Here is a 20,256-nt window from a genome sequence, read left to right as displayed (position 1 = left end):
GTCTTCTTTTTATATTTATGATAACACACAAAAAAATGGACTTATAGCACTTTTAAAAAAACAACGGCTCATATTACCTATTATAATTAAACGAGTTAAAAATCAACAATATCGTGTTGTTCCACTGTGGGAGACCGCTTTTTCTCGCTGTTTTACTTTGTTTACACCTAACGCGAGTTATATCGTTTATCACGAAAAGTCCTCAATTTAACGGTGACGACTGCGAATCGAATGTCGATGCTCGACCGACCGAGAATCGGAAAAGCGAGACAGCAGATGAAGGAAAGAGAGGTTGCAGAAGGCCGTAAGGTTGTCGAAGGCTGTTGACCCGCGTGTTATCCCGTTTCCTCCCCTCGACTTATCCGCACACGAGCAAGAGCCGCGATGCGTAACGCACGCGTAACGCATGCGTAACGCACCGCTCGTCTCGATCCGCATGTGTGTGTGTGTGTGTGTGCGTGCGTGTGTACACTGTAGAAAATTCAATTCGACGTGGATGACGCGCGCCTCGTCTTCGCGCGTGTGTATCCTCGTTACAAGTTAACCCCGTAAATGTCGCGCGTTTTGCTTCCTCGGGATTATAATTATTTCGTCAGACATGTAGGTCGTTCGGTTCAAGCACGCGCGTCGAGACATTTCCGTCTCGGCTTAGAGTAGCAAGAACGGGAAAGAGTCGATCGATCGGCTTGAAATATTTGGTCAAGCCAATTTTCATGATGTTTGCTCGCTAATTACATTAGATTGATCAGATGATGAAATATATATTATATTACATATATTATATTACATATAGAAATAGAAATTTACATATACATATATTACTCGGCAACCGCGAAGAGAGAGATAAATTATGTAAAACCAAATGAAATATTTCAAATTAACTAAAGACTAGTTTTACATTACAAATGATTTAATTGTATAAATTTAATTATATATGATCTAATATAAATATCTTTGTTTCAAAAACAAAGTTATATTGAAAATTTTTATATCGAAATTGTTATATCGAAAACCGTTATATCGAAAGTGCAAATTAGATCTGTTCCGTTGATGTTTTCATTTTTAGTTTTGTAACTGATACTCAGAGTAAATACTCAAAGGTTTTTTTTATAAAATACGCGTGCACGCGGCAATGTCGAACCTCTTCGGTAAAAGTAACGGCGATTGGAGATACAACAATGTGTTCTCTGTAAATATTCTGTACAAAGTTGGAAAAAAGACTCGCAGCAACCGTGTGCATACATACATATGTATATGTGTATATATATATATATATATATATATATATACATACATACAATATAAAGTGAAAGCGCGGAAATTTAACAGAGGTCGGCATGGATGTTTTCCAGTAGTTTTGCAACCGATTCACCGTGCACTTGAGCTTGTTTTCCGCCAACGCGCTCACAGCGGAAGCAATCAAAGCACCCGCGCACAATCGCATCGAGTGTCGCGTACACGCTTTATGCCGCGCACTGGTGTGCGCGCGCGCGCGATGCAAACTTTTGTCCGGTAGTGTCTTTCTGTTCCCATTTCCCGAAATACATCCGTGGCGTACGCTCGTTATAATTCGCAGCGGACTTAACAGGGACCAAAGCGACGGTAGCATAGCCGGTCTCATTGTCGACAATCTCGCATGCCTGACCGTTCTCTCTATCTCTCTCTCTCTCTCTCTTTCTCTTCATTTGACGTCCATTTCGCGAAATTATCCGTGCCATTTCACGACATTAAGCCACGTGGATCCACTCAACGTAATGAAATATTTCTATGAAGCCGTTATGAGCTATTACCCTTTTCTCTCTATTATCATATCTTTTTAATCTTATTCATCGCGCTATTAGGCTGTCCTTTCACGCGTACGAGAGTGTGTGAAATTGCACGACGGTGGTTTTCGCTGGTTAGCACTATTCGTACTTGCGTCGGAATTGTGACATAAAGAGACGCGAAAGTATTTTTGTCAAAAAAGCGCGTGCGTCCATCTTGCGTGCGAGAGAATCGTCAGAGAGAGACAGAGAAACAGAGAGAACATTTTCTTCTATAAAATCTATTTTAAAAAAACTCACCTGTAATCAGATACTCTCCGCGCAATTTGCCCGACATTTTTTTTTCGCGCCCTAAATTTTTTTCGCGAGAAAATGTCACAATAGATTCACATTCATTCGTTCTTTCCTGTCACACCCGTAACAAATACAATAACAGAAGTATACACAGAGATCGATCTTCGTAACTCGATCGAATTTTTTCTTCTCAAAGTAATCCCAACTAAGACTCACCAAACGGAAAATCTCCTTCTGGGAAACGCGGGCGGCGGTGGCGGCTGAACGCGAGGGGCCCTATCAACGGACTCGCTTCTGAGGGCCTGTACCGCTTTGGGCACGGCTCTGAAGGGCTCGTGACAGGCTTTCGTGACCACGCTGCCGTTCCCAACGCCATCGTTGAAATTACCTGTACCGCCACCACCGCCACCGCCACCATGGAAGCTGTTCCATCTTCTCACCGGGCCCCTATTTGCCCCGTGATAGCCAGCATTATGGCCAGCTGAACCTCGAAGTTGGGTGGTGTGTTTGCGCATCCTCTCTCGACGATCCTCTCACTGATGATCCTTACGCCACCGGGACGCACCGGATTCATCCATTGTCTGTGTCTCGAGTGTGTTCCCGGATTGGCTTACATCTTCGACGCGTCTTTTTCGTCGTCGTTTTCGGCCGCGCGATACTTACTTTTCAAAAGTGATGGCGAAGAACGCGCGAAAAAGAATTGGATACTTTTTTTTTTTTCTTTTGTTCTTCAAAGCGGATTATTCTCGCCCGATAGTTTCCTAAATGGAGTTTCGAATGTAACTCGATATTCTCAAAATTGCGTTTGCGAGAGATTCGAAGATCGGCGCGAGCCAGCCGTCGATCGATTTTTCGAGTGAAAAGACGAGTAAGAACTGCGCGCGTCGCGTTGCGAAAAATAAAAATCGTTGCGTCTACACAAGTGCCACTATCAAAAAGTGTGTATTTCTTCTTTTGAAGTGTGTTGCGCGCTTAAAAATTTATAGAACGATATAAAACTCTCGTATGATACTCGTGTCGTAATATTCGCGCGTATAAAACGCAAGAACATGCATTTCTCTCGCCGCAACAATAAAGAAGAGAGACGCGACGCAATAATTTTTCTCACGGGGACAATATGTGAGCGATATATATTTGGACGATGCGCCAACTTGGCGACGAAAAGGTCGAGCAGAGAGTCAAGTGATTCTTAGTAGCTCGTTTCGTGACGTTTATTATGTGACCTTACGGTATCTCAATTTAATCGACTCGAACGAGCCTGTCTGATGAGAACGACGCAACAACGTCGCGTCTCCCGTTTCTTTCTTCGCGCCACATCTTATCGAACACCTCCCCCCTTTCCACCCCCCCACCGGTACGTTTGCCTGGAAGAGCGATAACGGGAGGGAGGAGATTTACACGGCGATAAAATTCTGATGTAAAGGGGAGTAGAATGTCGTGCAGAGACGCACAACGAGCCGCTTACACGAGTGTCGTATCGCAAGATTGCGATAAGCGCATCTCTCCTTCCTCGAATTACAAAACGAACGGTTCTAACGTTCCGTTTTGAAGATCTATTGTTAGAACACTTTCACAAATGAAAAAGTCGTCTGTCATATTTCGAAGAATATTACATAGAAATATAAAACATTTCTTATATATTTATTCACGATGGAAAAAAAAAATGGTGCACGAGTGAGCGGATGGAGAAGCGCGCGTAAGAAAATTGAAAAAAAAAAAAAAAAACCCACTTCTTTTGCTCTCGTGCAGTTTTTATTATCCTCTTTGCGGAGGATTTGCACTCTTTTTTTACATTTTGTTTTCCTACAATTCGACGCGCCGCGCGCACCGAGAATCATTATTCATCTGACAATCTGCCGCGCCCGGACGCGACGATTTGTCACGATGCATCAATAAAAACACATTTCTGCTCAATAAAGAAGTTCGAAATGTGATGTATACGCGAATGACGCGGCGATTTTTTACACACGTTCTGTCTCGTCGTTCACTTTTCGCGTGATTTTGTGCGCGGACGTTCGCCGACGTTTCGTGTATATCCGTGGGAAAAATCTCCTCGTGCAATTCAGCGCGTAAGAAATCTCGACGGAAGTATGAGTTCTAGAGAGAAAGAGAGAGAGAGAGAGAGAGAGAGAGAGGAGAGGGGAGAGGATGCAGACGAATACGAGGCCGGGGTTTTGCGCCTGGGCATAGAAATTCAGCGAGCTTGCAGAAGCTCTTGAGCACGCGCTCGAGGAGCGGCTCGTCTCCTCTTCTCGTCGCCTCCGGGAAGAAAAGAAAATTTTTATAGGATAATCATCGCGCACTTTTCGTCGAGACGAGCGAAAGATCGCTGAACAATTTAATTACCGCGCGCGCAATTTGAATTTCTAACGCGTTTTAAAAGCGCGAATAAAAAATAACGCCGCGTTGCGGAGTCAATTAAAGTTTATATCGATTAAATTGCGGTCGGGGATTACATTGCAGAGAATTGTTTGGCGCGCGAAAATCTTGCGGAATTAGTATTTTTGTTTTGTTTGGAAAATCCGACAGAGATAGAGAGAAAGAGAGAGAGAGAGAGAGAGAGAGGGCGAGCGCATGATGCAAATCATCGTCCTATATCGTTTTCGAATCGAGCGATGCGATTCGGTCGATTTGCCAAATTGACGTCGTTAATCGCTCCGGGAAGCGATTCACAACCCGTACCGATCAAAAACCCCATTAACGGTTTACGGAGAGACAGCGCCCATCATTCCAGGTCGCTAGGTTTCCTCGGCAGGAAATAAGAACAAGGAAATCTCCGGTTTTTATCGCTCGAAATATTTTACGGAGAGAATTCTCTCGCGAAGAAAAATAGAAGAAGAGATCTTATCTGCGGCTTATATGTGGATCGGTATTTCTGTTGCACACGAAATTGGAATAAGTAGGTCGCGCATCTGAATGTACAGGAGAAATATTGCGCCGTGTCGCAATATTATCAATTTAATACGACACTGATGAATACAACACACACCGGTGAAAAATACAAAAAATTATATCCCGCGCTATTTCATTCTTTCGCAGGAAACAATTACAAAAATTAACTTGCTTGACGTTACCTACCTACGTCAATTTCGATGCGCCAATTCGATTCTCGATTGCAAACCGCGCAAGTGCCGCGCAAAAACAAAAGTTTGCCGGACTAGAACAACACAGGCGCGCGCTACGCGCACGCTATTATTGTTTTTATTTTAACGTGTAGTGTCAGTGAACCTGTGACCGCGATAACAGCTAATATATACGTCTTACAAACCATATAATACACATTAGAGAGATGTCAAAATTAACGCATGAAAATCAAAATCAAAAAATAGTGAAAGGAAGGAGTGGAAAAACAACTAAAGTCACGTGACTTTACCTTAGTCACGTTTTTAAAGACACGTGACTTTATTCACGTGTAGTTTTTCCTTCCCTCTCTGTCACGTGACTTTATTTTAATTACGTTTTTAAAGACACGCGCAACGAAGTTGAACGGCGCGAGAGGCAGTGCCTCTTGTGATTCGTACGATATGAATTGAGAAACACATCCGAGAAACGTCCAATCAGACGTCAAGATAAAAGCGGCAACAATCAAGATCTATAGAATTGATCGTGATGATTTACACACGCTTTTTCTCTAGGTAGGGTAGTGAGAAGATTAGTTGCCATGTGAGCGGGGAGAAACGTTTGCTAAGCCTATTGAGTTTTTTGCCAACACAATATTTCGTTAATGAAAAAAATAATTCAGTAGAGACTCAATAAATTTTCCTCGTAATAGCAGAACTTTTTTTCCCGTGAACTGAAGGAAAAAACCGGGAAATTCGAGGCGAAGGAAGAACGCGTGAAAATAATCGACAAAAGATGGCAATTAAGGAGGTGATGGGACGGAGGCAGGAAGAATTTCCATTTCCAGCGGAACACGCGGAGCGTGTCTTCCGGTACAACGATCCCGCGGTGTGATTATTAATTTACATCTGCGCGCGCGCGCGCGCACGATTTTTCTGCTGGAAACAAAAGTGTCTGAGATGCGAAGCAGCGCCATTGCGTGTTCGTAAAGCGCGATAAGAAATTGTGAAAAAAAAACTATTATTCTCTCCAACTTGTATCTAAAACTACAAATTAATAGAACGCTTTGTAACGCTTTCTTTCTTCTTAATATTTGTGTTAGCGCGATCGATCGAGGAGCAATTATCTCGTCGAACAACGGATCTTTGCGATGTGCGAGTTCTCTTCACACACTGTACTCGCGCGCATTACTTAACAGAACTTTCTTTCGCTTATATAAAAAAAAAAAAAAATTCTCGTCTATTATGTTTTTTTTTTTTTCAACGAAGACGCGCGTGTTAATTAGACACAACAACTTTCCTTTCTTCAATTGAGCATTGTATACACACGGTAACGCGCATTAAAGCCGCGTGTATTTGAATATTAAAATTATACGAGTACGTACACAGAGAGATCATTAAATTTAATCAAGCTTAATTAATATTTATTACCGACCCAAATACGCGCGGCATTTAAATTCAGAGAGGGCTGTTACGTACGACCCTGCCGATATTAAACTGCGCTTTCGAATTCGTTCGAAAACTCAAGTTCTTTCAGCACACATGCACACACATACACATAATCCGCTTTAAGATTTAATAATTATTCCTCGACGGCGCTGACTGAGCGATTATTAGACGCAATGGGTTAAGAAACAATCGGCCGTTTGCTATTGTCGCCCGACAATGGCGGACGATTCTTCGCGACGACAATGCAAGCAGCATGTAACAAAAGAGCCGCGAGATCGGAGAAAACGGTAATAGTAGGCGAGCGCCGACGAAGAAAAGGACGTGGAGGAAACGGGAGAGGAGATGAAGCGAGACGGAGGAAAGTCGGCGCGTTGGAAGAAGATCCTTGCCATACAAGGACGCGACAGACGCGCCATTGTTGCTTGCATGCCCTAATCCCGAGCGATACGCGCGCCCGAGTCTCTCTCTCACCGCGCGCTTTTGCTAACGAGCACCATTCCCATAAGTCTTTGCTACCGACTCGCATATACGTCTCGGCTTCTGGTACCTGTTCCCGGCGTCAGCGGGGACGTTTCCTCGATGCTCGTTAAGTGCGCAGCTTCGCGTTTCAATCGATGTTTACGCTCTTGTTTGCATAGATCTTGAACGCGCGCTGTTGAAGCGAACTCTGCGGAGCTTCGTTACAAACATATATACCTCAAGTAAGTAGCGGAGTAGCAAATTGCAGATAAACAACATTGTGTAAGATGATAATTTTCGCTAATAAGATACAGAAATATATATAAACTGACAAATAAATTGAAGGATGTTTTTTTTCTTTTTTTTTCGTCTTATTTGCATTTCTGCCCTCGCATTCAGAGAGACGTAATTTACTTTACAATTTTTTTCTTTATTTTCTCAAAATAATTGGTTATTTTTCTTTTCTCTGTTGATTCATTTTTTTCTCAATTTTTGTTCTCGCTTTTTGTTTTTTTGTTCTATTCACACTGTGCAGAAAGAAAGTTCTTCTTCTCTCTTTCTTTTATGTGAACAAATAAAAATCCGCGCTATCTCTCTTTTTGGTATATTCTCGACGCGACCCAACATCTTGTTCGAGTGACTTTCGTGACGTGATAAAAAACCATGCAAAGAAAATCGCAACTTGCGGAGAGCAGCGAGGCGCGAAGTGCGACGACGAACGATGCCGCACGCAAAGACGCACGAGAAACGCGCGCAGAACCGCACTGGCCGCTGATGTAAAGCCGGCGGTACCGCGCTCTCTTGTTTAATCAGATTTTCACCGGTTTCTGAAGTTGGCCTTTGTGTGTCAGCTACTCGCGAATTTGCGTTTCTCTTCTCTCTCTCTAATCGCTTTAACCGAACCCGCGCGCACTGTAACGTTTTGTCCTTCCCGCTTGTGAACTCTCGTTCGCTCTCGTTAACGGAAAACTACTGCTGTACGTGCTGTAATTCGAATCGCGACCGTAAACACGTACCACGCATAATGCGTGGCGTCTCGTGTCTTCGTTCGCACGCCTTCTCGGCAACTGCATATGCATCATCATACGAGATGCGCGTGTACCTCCGTCTATTACAGGATGCGATATGAAACGTGCGCGGAGTAACTTGACAGCGTGCCATGCTTCGACGTTCAATTACTTCAAATATATGCTGAATCTTTTTTATTTTTGCATTAAGTTACAAGATAATATAAATTTTATTATTTCGTTTATTTATTTTGTTTTGTTTTATTAATTAATTATAAACGGAATATACAAGTATGTATTTTTGTAGAGTTTCTGAGAATAAGATTGTCTTTTATATTTTATATATATTTTATATACAGTTTATATGTAAACATTTTTTTTGTATATTTCAATATGTAAAATATATCTTATACGTTCGTTTCGCATTTTCTCTCCCTATTTCTCTCAACAGAGAGTCCGTCTATAATACATTTAGTGCCTTCACCGCGACGTCTATTATATTGCAGCTGTGATATGTCGTCACAGAAGGACATTGGATCGCTAACCAGAACTAATTAACCAAAGTTGTCAAGTGACAATCGACTCTGAGTGAGGCAATATTGTAGGTAACATCAATTGCTTTGTAGCGCGTAGAAGTCTTTTATCACGGTGTAGCAAATATATATTCCCAATAAAATCTAACGGTTCTTGTCGCGGATTTTATTTCAATTTTAGCTCTAGAGAAAAAAAAATATATATATAAAATAAATAAATAAAGTGTACGCGAAAAAAACAAAATATAAGATTATCCGCGAAAGAAAACATCGGAATCTCGTGACTCGATCGTTCCAACACGTTCGCCGTGAATTCTATCATGATGGTCTCTGGAAGGTACAGTTATGAGAGAAGCAACGGATGAAGAGAGCGTCACGGAGAAGCGAAAGGAAAAGGAGGTAAGAGGGGAGATGCGCGGGTCGAGCTCAAAAGGGATGAGATAATGTTCCATCGGGCCCTGCGAGAGGAGATCTGGTGCCTCTCTAATATTAGACCGCCCTACGAGACCGCTCACGAGACTAAACTCTGTTAGCTCCGTCATCAACGCTTTCTTTTTTCTTTTTTCACGTAAATAAATCAATTAGAAAAAGAAATGTTTTTTTTTCTAGTTTTATTTTTTCAAACACAAGTTAATTATTCTGTGCCCGTGTTAAATACAACGAAAAATTTATAGATCGGTACACACAGAAAAACATACTGTATCCAAGTATATAATAAGTTTATATATCCGCAAATATATTATAAGATCTTTGTAAGTATTTAATTTACTCAAAATACACTCTAAATCTTAGTAAATTTGTATTTTGAGTAAATTAAATACTTACGAAAATCTTATAATATATTTGCGGATATATAAACTTATTATATACTTGATACAGTATGCATTTTTCTGTGTGTAGATCGCGTTTGATCTGTAACGACTCAAAATTCTGATGAGATGTGTGTTATTTCACTCGTCCGTCCCGCAAATTGTCAGTTTCGTAAATTGCCTTGTCAGTCACGGACATTCGTTGGATGCGCACACACGTGGGGGATCCGGTAGTCCGAAATGCTAGCCGATAATGACGTACGCCGTTGAAACGTACAAACATGGGTGAAAGTGGATGCGCCGGCTGACGCATCCGACGCGAGCGCAGATCCCATTTTGCCTACTCGCTCAACAAAACGCTCGCGCGCACCGTGAGAGAACGACCCTGGATCGCCTTGGGAGTTATCCATTGAGAAGTCGTCGGATTCCCACCGGCGAATTCACGAAGGAAGGAGATGGGAGAAGCAAGAAACACACACGGTGCAAAGTTCAGCGTACCCTGTGCCACAAATTACAAACTTCTCTTCCTTCTCGTGTTTACGGTCCGCGTGTGGTCAATAACATGTAGAAAACGCTGCCAAAATTTGTCGGAAGAAGACGAGCAGTTCTTGTTCGATTTAAATTTGACTCAAAGAAATGAAAAAACAAACAAAAAATTGGGCGACAATTTTTATTCGCGACACAATTTTTTCTGAAAATAAATTCAATAGATAAAAAAAAAAAGAAACTTTATTTCTCGTTGCAACGGATTGATTTTCGATATATCACATATTTTCATGTTTGAATTTTAAATTTAATTTTAGTGAAATATTCATATTTCTCCGCGCGTATATAAACGCTTTAATTTTTTTTTTTTTTTTTTTTACGCAAATTAAACAGCTCGCTGATGCGAGAATGCTTCGATAAAAATTTCTGCCGAACAAAATCGAGAATATCGCGGAAAGATAAACGCTTCTCACGCGTATGTTTCTCAGGTGAAATACACTTTCTTCCCGTGCGATGATTCGGCAGATATGAAATTGGTGTTCCATCTGGAAACGCTGTTACCGTTCCCGACGATGCGTAGCGAATTGTCTCGATGCGGCGATCGCGATAACGGTAACGACTCCGCTAACGCGGTTTTCATTTTATTCGAAACGTCGCGCCAAGACAAGATCATTTCTCGAGAAGGTTAGGTTAGGTTTTCCCGGGAGGAAAATTCGCTAAAAAATTCGATTTTCACAGGCTGATTCTAATGCGTCGTGAAGCTCGAGCGGAGAGAAAAAGAACGATTGTGACAACGGAAACGAAAACAGAATAAAAGAAACCGACGCGCGGCGCGAAACTCGACGCGTTTAATTTGTACAACTTGAATCGCAACTTGCCGATTTAAAAATATCATAAATGTTAAAAAAAAAAAAAACAAGTGAAATAAAAATATAAGGCAACTCCACGTAACGTTGACATAACTACACAGATCTGTTGATAAATTAGATGAATATTTTATCAAGGAAAAGTAGTTTAATTATTCATCATTACACGTTATTAAGTTTTGATTAGCTCGTAAGCTTTAAGCATTACTTGGCTATTTTTAGACATTCATGTTCTACTAAAAAGTTCACATTGGCGTCTGAGTACTGCGTAATACGAAGTTTATTAATTATTATACAGCGGCTCTAATTAACGAGTTGGAAGAAGCTCTATGTAGTGTATTAATTAACGGGAAAACGTGTGTGTGTATATATATATATATATATATATACACTTATATAGAGTCGCCTCGAGAAACACGCGTTTCTCTACGCGTTTCTCGATAGATCAAATTTCTATTATATAACGCCCGGAAAGATAATAAACTGAAGCCAATAGTCAAATATAAAAGAAAAGTGATTCGCGCGCGCTTCAAAACTGTGAATAGATTTTACTCTTCTTCGCACACGCGTTTGGTTCAGAAGTACTTCGCGTATATAAAGGAGCTACAGAAAAAAGTCGATGTCCGATAAAAGTCTCTCGAGACTGAGCCGTGGAAAGCCTTAGAAACTACTACCGGAGGACCAGCTTCCTACGGTGTGTGTGTGTGTGTGTGTGAGAGAGAGAGAGAGAGAGAGAGAAAAGTGAGGAAAAACCATTCAATGCGTATTCTCTCAGAGAACCCCGTTCTAATGGAATTACTAGTCGATATCGTCGATTTTGGCTTAACGACGGTTTGCATTTGCGTTACAGACTCTAAAACGCGACTGTGGATATTGAAAATCTCGAATCGACATCATTGCCCACTTGAATTTGCGCGTGCACAGCAAAAATTATTTTTCCATACCTCACAAAGTACAAAGAAATTTATCAATATTATTAATTGATAAAGTATTATTAATTTTTTAATAAAAAAAAAAATTCATCCGAAGAAATAACTGAAATGTAACGAATAAAAACTAATTTATCGTATAAATCTTTCCGCAAGAAAATCAGCAACTACTTCGACTTACAAACTTTTTTTCGCGAAGTAACGATCAACAAATTAGAAAAAATACGCCAAACAAAATAGAAGATTCCCCGATTTAATGGAATTGCTTGCACGCAATTCCATTCCCGCCTGAAACCCCGCCTGCGAGAGTACTATAAGCAATCGATCGCTCTTGGCAATAGTAATCGGCAATGCGATCCGATTGTGCTTTGAATCTCTGTTTTACCTTACAACTCGCAATTTTTCGATTGAAATCTCGTCAACACTCTCGAGACAAAAGTCAATCCCTTTCATTCAAGTTTATAAACTCGATTCATTTTTCCTCTTTTATACGTAGAAACAAGTTTACATGTATATTTTTTTGTACTAAACCCTCTCTTATCAATTACAAGCAATTGAATAAAATTTTTACGCGACTGATTATAAAAACAAGTCTAGAGAAAGTTACACACACACACATACACACACACATACACATTCTTTCTCGCTGGCTTGTCTTTCTTTTATACATAAAGACTGTCACTGTATATTGTAATAATATACTTTGACCCGCATACTCCCCAGTAATGTCATCGGTCAAAATCTCACGCAGAACAACAAATGAGTAAACGTGAAAGAGAAAAAGACAGAGAGAGAGAGAGAGAGAAAAACAAAGACAACCAATAAATGTTGGGAATGATGAAGAATGAAACGGGTGATCCATAATTATTAGAATCGTGTGTACGCAAGTTGCTCGTTAAGTCTCTGTGGGAGGGAGCGAAATTAAATTTTCGGATGTCATACGTTTTCCTCGACGACGCCTCACAAATCTCGAGAGCCAGATCCCGAGACCGACTATAGAAAAGACATTCGTTAGACACAAAAAAGGAAGTGGTAATAGGGAAGTGACTAATAGGGAAAACATCCTCGAGAGTCTTTGAAATTTTATAGGAAGGTCACACAACAGAGAGTCTCTACCTGAACTGATGTTCCAGCTGGCGCAAGAGCTCGAGCTACGTGTAAATAAATAAAATATCCGGAATTACGGTCGGCCTGATTGAATAAAGCAGATTACTTTGTCGTGATAAACATGTTCGCGCAGTATTCACGCCATTTCCAATCAAAATGGCAGGTCTGCAAAAAAAAAACAAGAAACAAAACAAAACAGAAACATGCCCCGGTAAAATATATATTTAGAAAATAATTGCAAGTTTATAAACTCTGAAAAGATGTTCGATTCGCAAACACGATGCGATCTTCTGGAAATCGAATCTATTTTCCTTTGCGTTGTTTCTGTTTCCGTCTTTTTAATATCCCTCGGGACGGGAGCTTGAAGAAAAACGCTTTCGAGCCTTAAATACGCGAACGCGCGTTGCGCGTACACACGCAAATGTCGTATTTTGAACGACACATACGCGACGCGTTTCTTTTGTCGGATCGCTCTCGACAGAAGACAAAGACGTATGACCGAGAAAACTCGTATGCTTCGCAATTGTGAGATATAAATTCTATAATACAATATTAAAGCAATACAAGAAAAAAAACCTCGAAGTTAAAGGGCGTTCCTTCAAGCTAACGTCTTTAAATTTTAGATTTTTACGTTTTGCGTAGCGCTGCAGCAATTAAATCCCCGTCCCTTCGCGAACTACTGCCGACTGATTCGGATTGACATTGACGACGTAGTACTAATTTCGATTCTCAACGTTCTGTTTCTCTGTTTCAAACTATCGATCGATCCAAAGCGTAATGGACTTCCCGCCGAAGCAAGCTTCTGATTACTTCGTTTCCATAAAATATTCAATCGTGCTATCAGCGTTACTTGTTTAACCTCGAAAATTTCTCTTTTGTACGAAGAGCGCGCGGTGTGTTCACATTTCAGAGTCTCGGAAATTACAATAATGTATTTCTTACACACTTCAATCCAAAGCGCGCAACTGACTTTCTACTAAAACACGCTTCTGATTTAACTTCGTTTTCGTAAAATATTTAATCGCGCGTAACATCAATACTACTCGCGTTCGATCTCGAAAATTTCGTTTTTATACGACGAGCGACAGAAACTCACACAGAGAGTCTCGGAAAATACAAATGATATATTTCTTATACAAATAAAAATTCTTATACGCATAACATGACTTTCCACTAAAGCGCGTTCTCGATTAACTCGGTTTCATAAAATATTTAATCGTGCCATTAGCGTTTAATCTCGCAAATTTTGTTTTGAATATGAAAAGCGCGATATGTTCAACGAGGTTTTTAAAAAATTAGAACAATACGGTATTTCGTTACATACACGATTCGAAAGTTGGTCACAAAAATTATTTCCCGCGCTTATCGTTTTTCCGTTATACTCTTCTTGTATTAACTTTATACGCGCGTATACATATATACGTTTGCATTCCGTGTTGCATCGTCAGCTCGAAGGCGTGCAGACAGTTAATCAACGGATGAACCGAAACCAAATCATCGAATCAAGCCGTTGGGTGTGTCATTCTCTCTCTCTCTCTCGCGCGCGCGCGCTAATCTGGGTGCGTGCACGCACGCGACGTGTCGGTGTAGAGCGGGCTCTCTGCTCTCACATTGGAGCAATCGGGAGGTCATAAATCACGACGGAGGTATCGCGTCTTCCTGTATATGCGGGCGGACTCACTCCCCTTGTCTCAAGACGGTGGAAAAAATTGTTACTTCTCTTTCTTTCGTACCCTCGCGTCTAAAACGCGTCACATCATCGCGCGCTGTCAACGTTCATATTACGTTTACGTATCGATGCGACGGTCGTCGCGATCGATTTCAACGGCTCGTGTTACGTTTGCAACGGGACTGCTGTGTGTGTGTGTGTGTATATATATATATACGTGTATTCGCGATAGCGTTTGAAAAAAGAGACGAGTGCTGGCAAATGCGCGGCGCAAATGTAAATCAACAATGTTGCGCGCAAATATCGACAACGAGAACCGGGGGATTAGAGTGGCGGTTTTGTATTTACAAAAACAAAAAAAAAAAGTGCAACGCGAAACAGAAACTTTTGCTCGTATTTCAAAAAGAAAAATATCGCGCGCGAGCAATTTTAAAAGCTAACACGTTTCGCACATCTCTCGCACATTAACGCGTTGTTTTCACAACACACTACCCGCGATTCCGTAACAAATTATTTCGACCGTTCGTTCCGAGAACGCGCAACCACCACGTTCGCGCGATTTGCCTCGTCAACAAGAACATGCGTCCGAAACAGTCTGCTGTTCTTCGTAATGAGCGACGCGAGGAGGTGTGCGCGTTTATCGTGCGGAAAGAAACGCGCCCGTCACGCATCGACGAGATAACAATTTATATATCATCGGGGCGCATCACCCCGCAAAGAACAGACGACAGACCGCAAGTCGCAAATATTTATATCGGCAACGAATCGATTGGTTTATCCTTCACACGCTCGAACGCGGATCCTCTGTCCCTCTTCACAGGGGCAGTGACCGAGGCGCGGGGGGAGGTGACGCAAAAATCGATGACGCAATCGTTTTTCATCGGGTCGCGTCGGTACCGGCTAGCGGAATTTATCCGATAATGCGATGATACGGCTGGCATGTTGCTAGTTAAACCCTCTATATAAACCGCTTCCAAGTCACATACCGCCGCGTACGTTTATCTGCACGGACGACATTACGCGTTGAGAAAAAGAGCTCGTCGAACGAACAAAAATCACTATCGAGTAATATCAAGGCTAGTCAACGGATTGTGAAAAATCGATCGACTGCGGTAAACATTCAAGAGAGAGCTCGCAGCTTATAAAATTTATTATTATTATAGTTAAGGCGTGGAAGACAATCTCAATAACACGCTGATGTTTCGAAGCTTTGGGTGGGTATTTTTTTTTTTGTTTTTTTTTTTATATCACATTTTGTATAATATTTTCTGTGAAGGAATGTAATAGAAACACACACGCGCGAGATCTGTGGATAAATATTCAGAGCGGAGACAAAAAAGAAAATGGAAAAACCACGTTTGACGTTCAAGACATCTGTCTTATGTAAGTCTCGACGTCTCAAGAGGAGATATACCGGAGCACACAAAATGGCTCTCTGGAACGACACGTGTTCGTCCTTCGGCAGGAAGCGACGAGTGCGTCCTGCAACGCACATTGCTTCTTTTACTTAATTAATTGGCAGAATTTAACTTATTCTTGCGTCGTCGCGCGATAAAATCCAAACCCGACTGTTTGGTTTCAAACGAGAGAAATTCACTTCGAAAAGTTGTCAATCATCGGAGAAATTTAATGTGATAATATAGATTGACGTAAATGCTTCTGATAAGCGTTGGATAAATAAAACATCAACCGACCGACTGTAACAATTTACAGTGTGTAATTATTTGAGAGACATCAGTCTTCAATTTCGAGAATTTTAATGTAAAATTTAATTCCCCAACGAACCGCATCGCTCATAAAACGTCATTCACTTGTCATCATATCGCGATAGGTTAGATTTGATTGGCGCGAGTGAAACTGTATGGAAAACGGCATAATTAATTAACGAAGTGATAAAACGGAGTGCACGAAAAAACACTTCGTAATAATACGTAATAAGGCTCGCTTTCGTATGAATTTTACCTTTTTTTTTTTTCACTTTATTTTAAATAAAGTGAAAAAAATTTTTTAAAACGTGCAATATAGTTACGCGCATCCCCGACGAAAAATTTATCTCGATTCCGAATTTCATTACGAAATCCTGGATTTGACCAATCGGCCAACGGTATTAAATATCCAATCTGCATTTAATGTGTCGACAGAAAATTCCAGCGGAGAATAATCATCGCGACGGAGCTTTATTGTATATTCTCGAGCGCGATTCTCGCAGGTATAGCTCCGCGATTAATTATCGCGGTCTGACAAGCCGTATTGTTTTGTTGTCCGACAAACGTCGGTGGAAACGGTAACTCGGCGTTCGTAACAACGTCGAAACGAGACACGAGCGAAGGGAAAACGAGGAAGCGCGCTGCAACGACGTGTAACACAAAACGCGCGCACGTGAACAAGAGCGCGAATCGAAGCGTCCGGAAAACGAACGTGCGGTTCGAAAATATCCTCCTCGCTCTGTAGGGTACGATGAGGAGACACTGGTTGTCGTTTCTCGGCGACAATCGTTAAACCGAAAATCAACGAAGGGATCAGCAGCGGATGAAAAAAGCAAGCGCATACAACTTTCAACCAGATTACATTTTTTTTCTCAATATAAACCTCGGAGTTTTGTGATATTTCTCGACGAGATTCGCGCTTGCGAATCGACTCTGTTATCGTGACAAAAAAAAAAAAAAAAAAAAAAAAAAAGAGAAAAACACAATTTAGAGTCGTAAAGCACGCGATGAAAATAAATTAGATTTCTGTCTCCCTTCTGCGGTAATTTTCTTTCTACGATTCGACATTTTTACGTCAACGAAAAAAAAAAANAAAAAAAAAACGCGAGATATTCAAGCAATTACGGCGAGCACAACATGTGCGATCGGTAAACTTCTTCTTCTACAACCGCATGAGAGAATTGCGTTTTATGCAATAGAATCTCCGGGTTCTTGTTAGAACTTGCTTCTCTCCGCGTATCGGAATTACAACGAGTAACGACGCGTTACATTTGTACGTGCAAACAAACTCGGACGCTCTCAACCAGATTGCATCCGGCAAAATCGCTTTCGGCGAAAAAAGAAGAGTTTCGAAAAAAAGATTCTCTCTTTCTTTTCTCTCTCTCTCCCCTCCTTCTTTTCTCGACCAGTCCCTTGCTCTCTTCGGTGGGATTTGGAAAATGGAGATCGCAGTTGCATAATAAACGAATCGCGCTCATGGAGTTCGAAATGCAATCACAGTCGGTAACAAATTGCAAATGGAAAATATTTCGTTGTTCGCAATATCCGTTCGCTCGATGTTACGTGAGCGCTTGTGATACGTAATGCCAATTAAAAGCACGTAACGCCGGACACAAACGCATCAAAGTGATATCAGATTATTCCGAGCTGCGAGTTGGGAAATTTGCATCGAGACAGAGAGAGAGAGAGAGAGAGAGAGAGAGAGAGAGGAGAGGATGAGAATGTCACGTCGTCTCGCGATCGCTAACCCGAAATCACTGCGGCGGCACGTGACTTCGACAGTGTCAGTGTTGGGTCAAGGTTTTCCCGACGTGTGCACAAATTACGACTGAGATAGAAGGAGAGAGCCGCCGAAAAGAGACTTCAACTTTCCTCAATAGAGGACCTTTGACGCTTAAATATATGAGAAACACAAGTTTTGCGAAAAAAAAAATTGATTGATGTCGCGCATCGTTTAAATCATTCACGCGTTGAGTAGGCGAATACGATCCGGTGAAGCCGCGGGAGAATCGGATTAAATTTTAATCGAATTGGAAATTATGCAAAATGTATTTATTCCTTCGCTCACATAGTTGAAATATCAAAGGTAACAAAAACACGATCGTCGAAACAATTCGAGTGAAAACGGCGAATTAAAATCCGAAACTTTCTTTTTTTCCGGTTTGTGAGCAGATATTAAGCGGTTGCGGCACAAGTGGGATAGTCATCTTTCCTCCTCCTTTTCTTCCCTCCTCCTCCTACCCTTTGGTATTCGGAAAATTATATAAAGCACTAGTGGCGTAATGAGCGTTAAACCAACGCGTTTCTTTTGCATATTACGTAATTCCCGCTGCAGCGGACAGATACCAAACACAGATGCCACATTTGCGAGAGAGAGAGAGAGAGACTTCGCGATTAATTTATCTAGTTTTCGCTCAACGCGGGAGTAACGGAAAGATAAGAGCTAATATTCCAGGAATTCGAAATGCAGGTTCCCGTCGGAATTGACAAGAACGCGCAGTGTACGATATAAATGTTTCCGAACTTATCGCTATGACCTTCCGCGTTCTCGTTTACGTTTGTTTCCGGCCTTCATTCATGAAAACGTTTGATTCACAAAAATTCTTTGCACTTGAACTTTCAATAACTTTTCTAATCTAAAAAAGATTGCTTTAACCTTTTTCTTGTTGTATCGATTTTTGTAGATCATGATTTCTGTCTAAAATATATTGATTTTCATATCAAAGAATTTTTATACAAAAATTATCTCTGCTCTACGCGCATTTGATAATTATTATTATTTGCAAACAATACTTCCGCAAAACTTATTTTTCTGAAGTCTGTTAAAAATAATTTAAAAACTGATCTGTCAGGAATTGTAACGGAAAAAATATTTTTCAAGCCGTTTTGAAACATTTTCCGATAATTAAAAATTTATAGAAAAATTAAATACGAATTTTATCCAAGGCGCGGGATCAAAGCAACAACTATATTGCGATTCAAATCTCGCGCATAGCTCTTAGACAGAGCCGCCGCTTTTGGAGTACTAATTAATAAGATTATCGCGGATATAAATCACGATTTAAAAATTCATATAACGCGTATTGGTTACACGTCAGATCATTTGACATCGTGATTTTATATCGTTCTGTGTTAAATAAGACGCGCGTAACACAGTGCATAAAAGTCGTTAGTGACCGCTTCGTAGATCATCTAATGTGCGCCTACCGCATACTTCGAAAAAAAAAAAGCTTAATATCACGTTACGCGCGAGCGTATATTTATACACACTGATCAAGTGTGAATTACGTTACCGCGATATTAATATATCGCGACGTGTTTGATATCGCAAAGTTACGATGTGCAACCGTATGTTTACATCTTAAATGAACTTAAAAACCAAGAATTATGTTACCACGTCTTCGAGAGAAGAACTATTATTGTAAAATGAAGACGCAACGATTGTGCGATGATTCCGCGCGAGCACGTACAAATCTCGCGCAGACGAGATTAATAATGCGATCGATGCGGGGCCGGCTCGCAAATCTCGGATGAGGCGACCTGCTGCCTCTCAAACAACCTGCCCCTCTTCTATTGGTGGGCTCCCCTGCGCGCCGCACAGCTGCCCCGCGCGTAATCCACACAAGCGAATTATTATGAGACACACTCCGCGAAAATGACGCGAATTCACTTCACACACACAAACACAGAACACCGGTTCTCGCTCGGACAATCGGCAAACAGAACGTAAAACGCGTCGCGTTCGACTCGGTGCTCCCTTTCGCGTAAATACGAGAAAACCACGTTCTCTCGAAACACGCGCGGCAACGTCCGAAACTACACTGGCGCTCCAGCGCGTCGCTGCTCACGCGCGCCACGCCGCGACGCCACCGTCAGTCCGTCCGTCGGTCCGTGGTCGTCCACGCGCTCCGCTAGATGGAAAATAAATTCGGAGATGCACACCGCCGACACTCTCTCGCGACCTGTCACTTCCGCGACATAGAGAGCGCAATATTCTGTCTAGGTTAGTTAAAGTCCTACAAACAAAGACAAAGTTTTCCTATTTTCCACCACTCGGGGTAGTAGTAGTTTTTTTTTCTCTCTCTTTTCGTTGAACTTTCTTCTGATTTCTGGAGTTTTT

The 20,256-nt window shown here is 41.3% G+C and overlaps 1 protein-coding gene across 7 annotated transcripts in view; it reads right to left on the bottom strand.

Moving 5' to 3' along the window:
* The window catches only part of LOC109856330 (rap guanine nucleotide exchange factor 2-like), a 71,552-nt gene that overhangs the window by 33,565 nt on the left and 17,731 nt on the right, over positions 1-20,256 (bottom strand). For 6 of the 7 annotated variants that reach the window (XM_020431459.1, XM_020431465.1, XM_020431460.1 and 3 more), the window contains exons 1-2: positions 19,696-19,933; positions 2,274-2,818 (exon numbers count right to left, since the gene is read on the bottom strand). The exons of the other annotated variant lie outside the window; for it this stretch is intronic. In XM_020431459.1, the coding sequence (XP_020287048.1) occupies positions 2,274-2,572 (299 nt within the window). In that variant the 5' untranslated portion in view covers positions 2,573-2,818; positions 19,696-19,933. Of the gene's footprint in view, positions 1-2,273; positions 2,819-19,695; positions 19,934-20,256 lie in introns of those variants that run through there. 7 annotated transcript variants of the gene reach the window in all.

The sequence above is a fragment of the Pseudomyrmex gracilis genome, unplaced genomic scaffold, assembly GCF_002006095.1.
Source record: "Pseudomyrmex gracilis isolate BER0280 unplaced genomic scaffold, ASM200609v1 scaffold_114, whole genome shotgun sequence".
Classification (NCBI taxonomy): Eukaryota; Metazoa; Arthropoda; class Insecta; order Hymenoptera; family Formicidae; genus Pseudomyrmex; species Pseudomyrmex gracilis.
The sequence above is the reverse complement of the archived record's forward strand: the minus strand, read 5'-3'. Positions and strand labels throughout refer to the sequence as shown.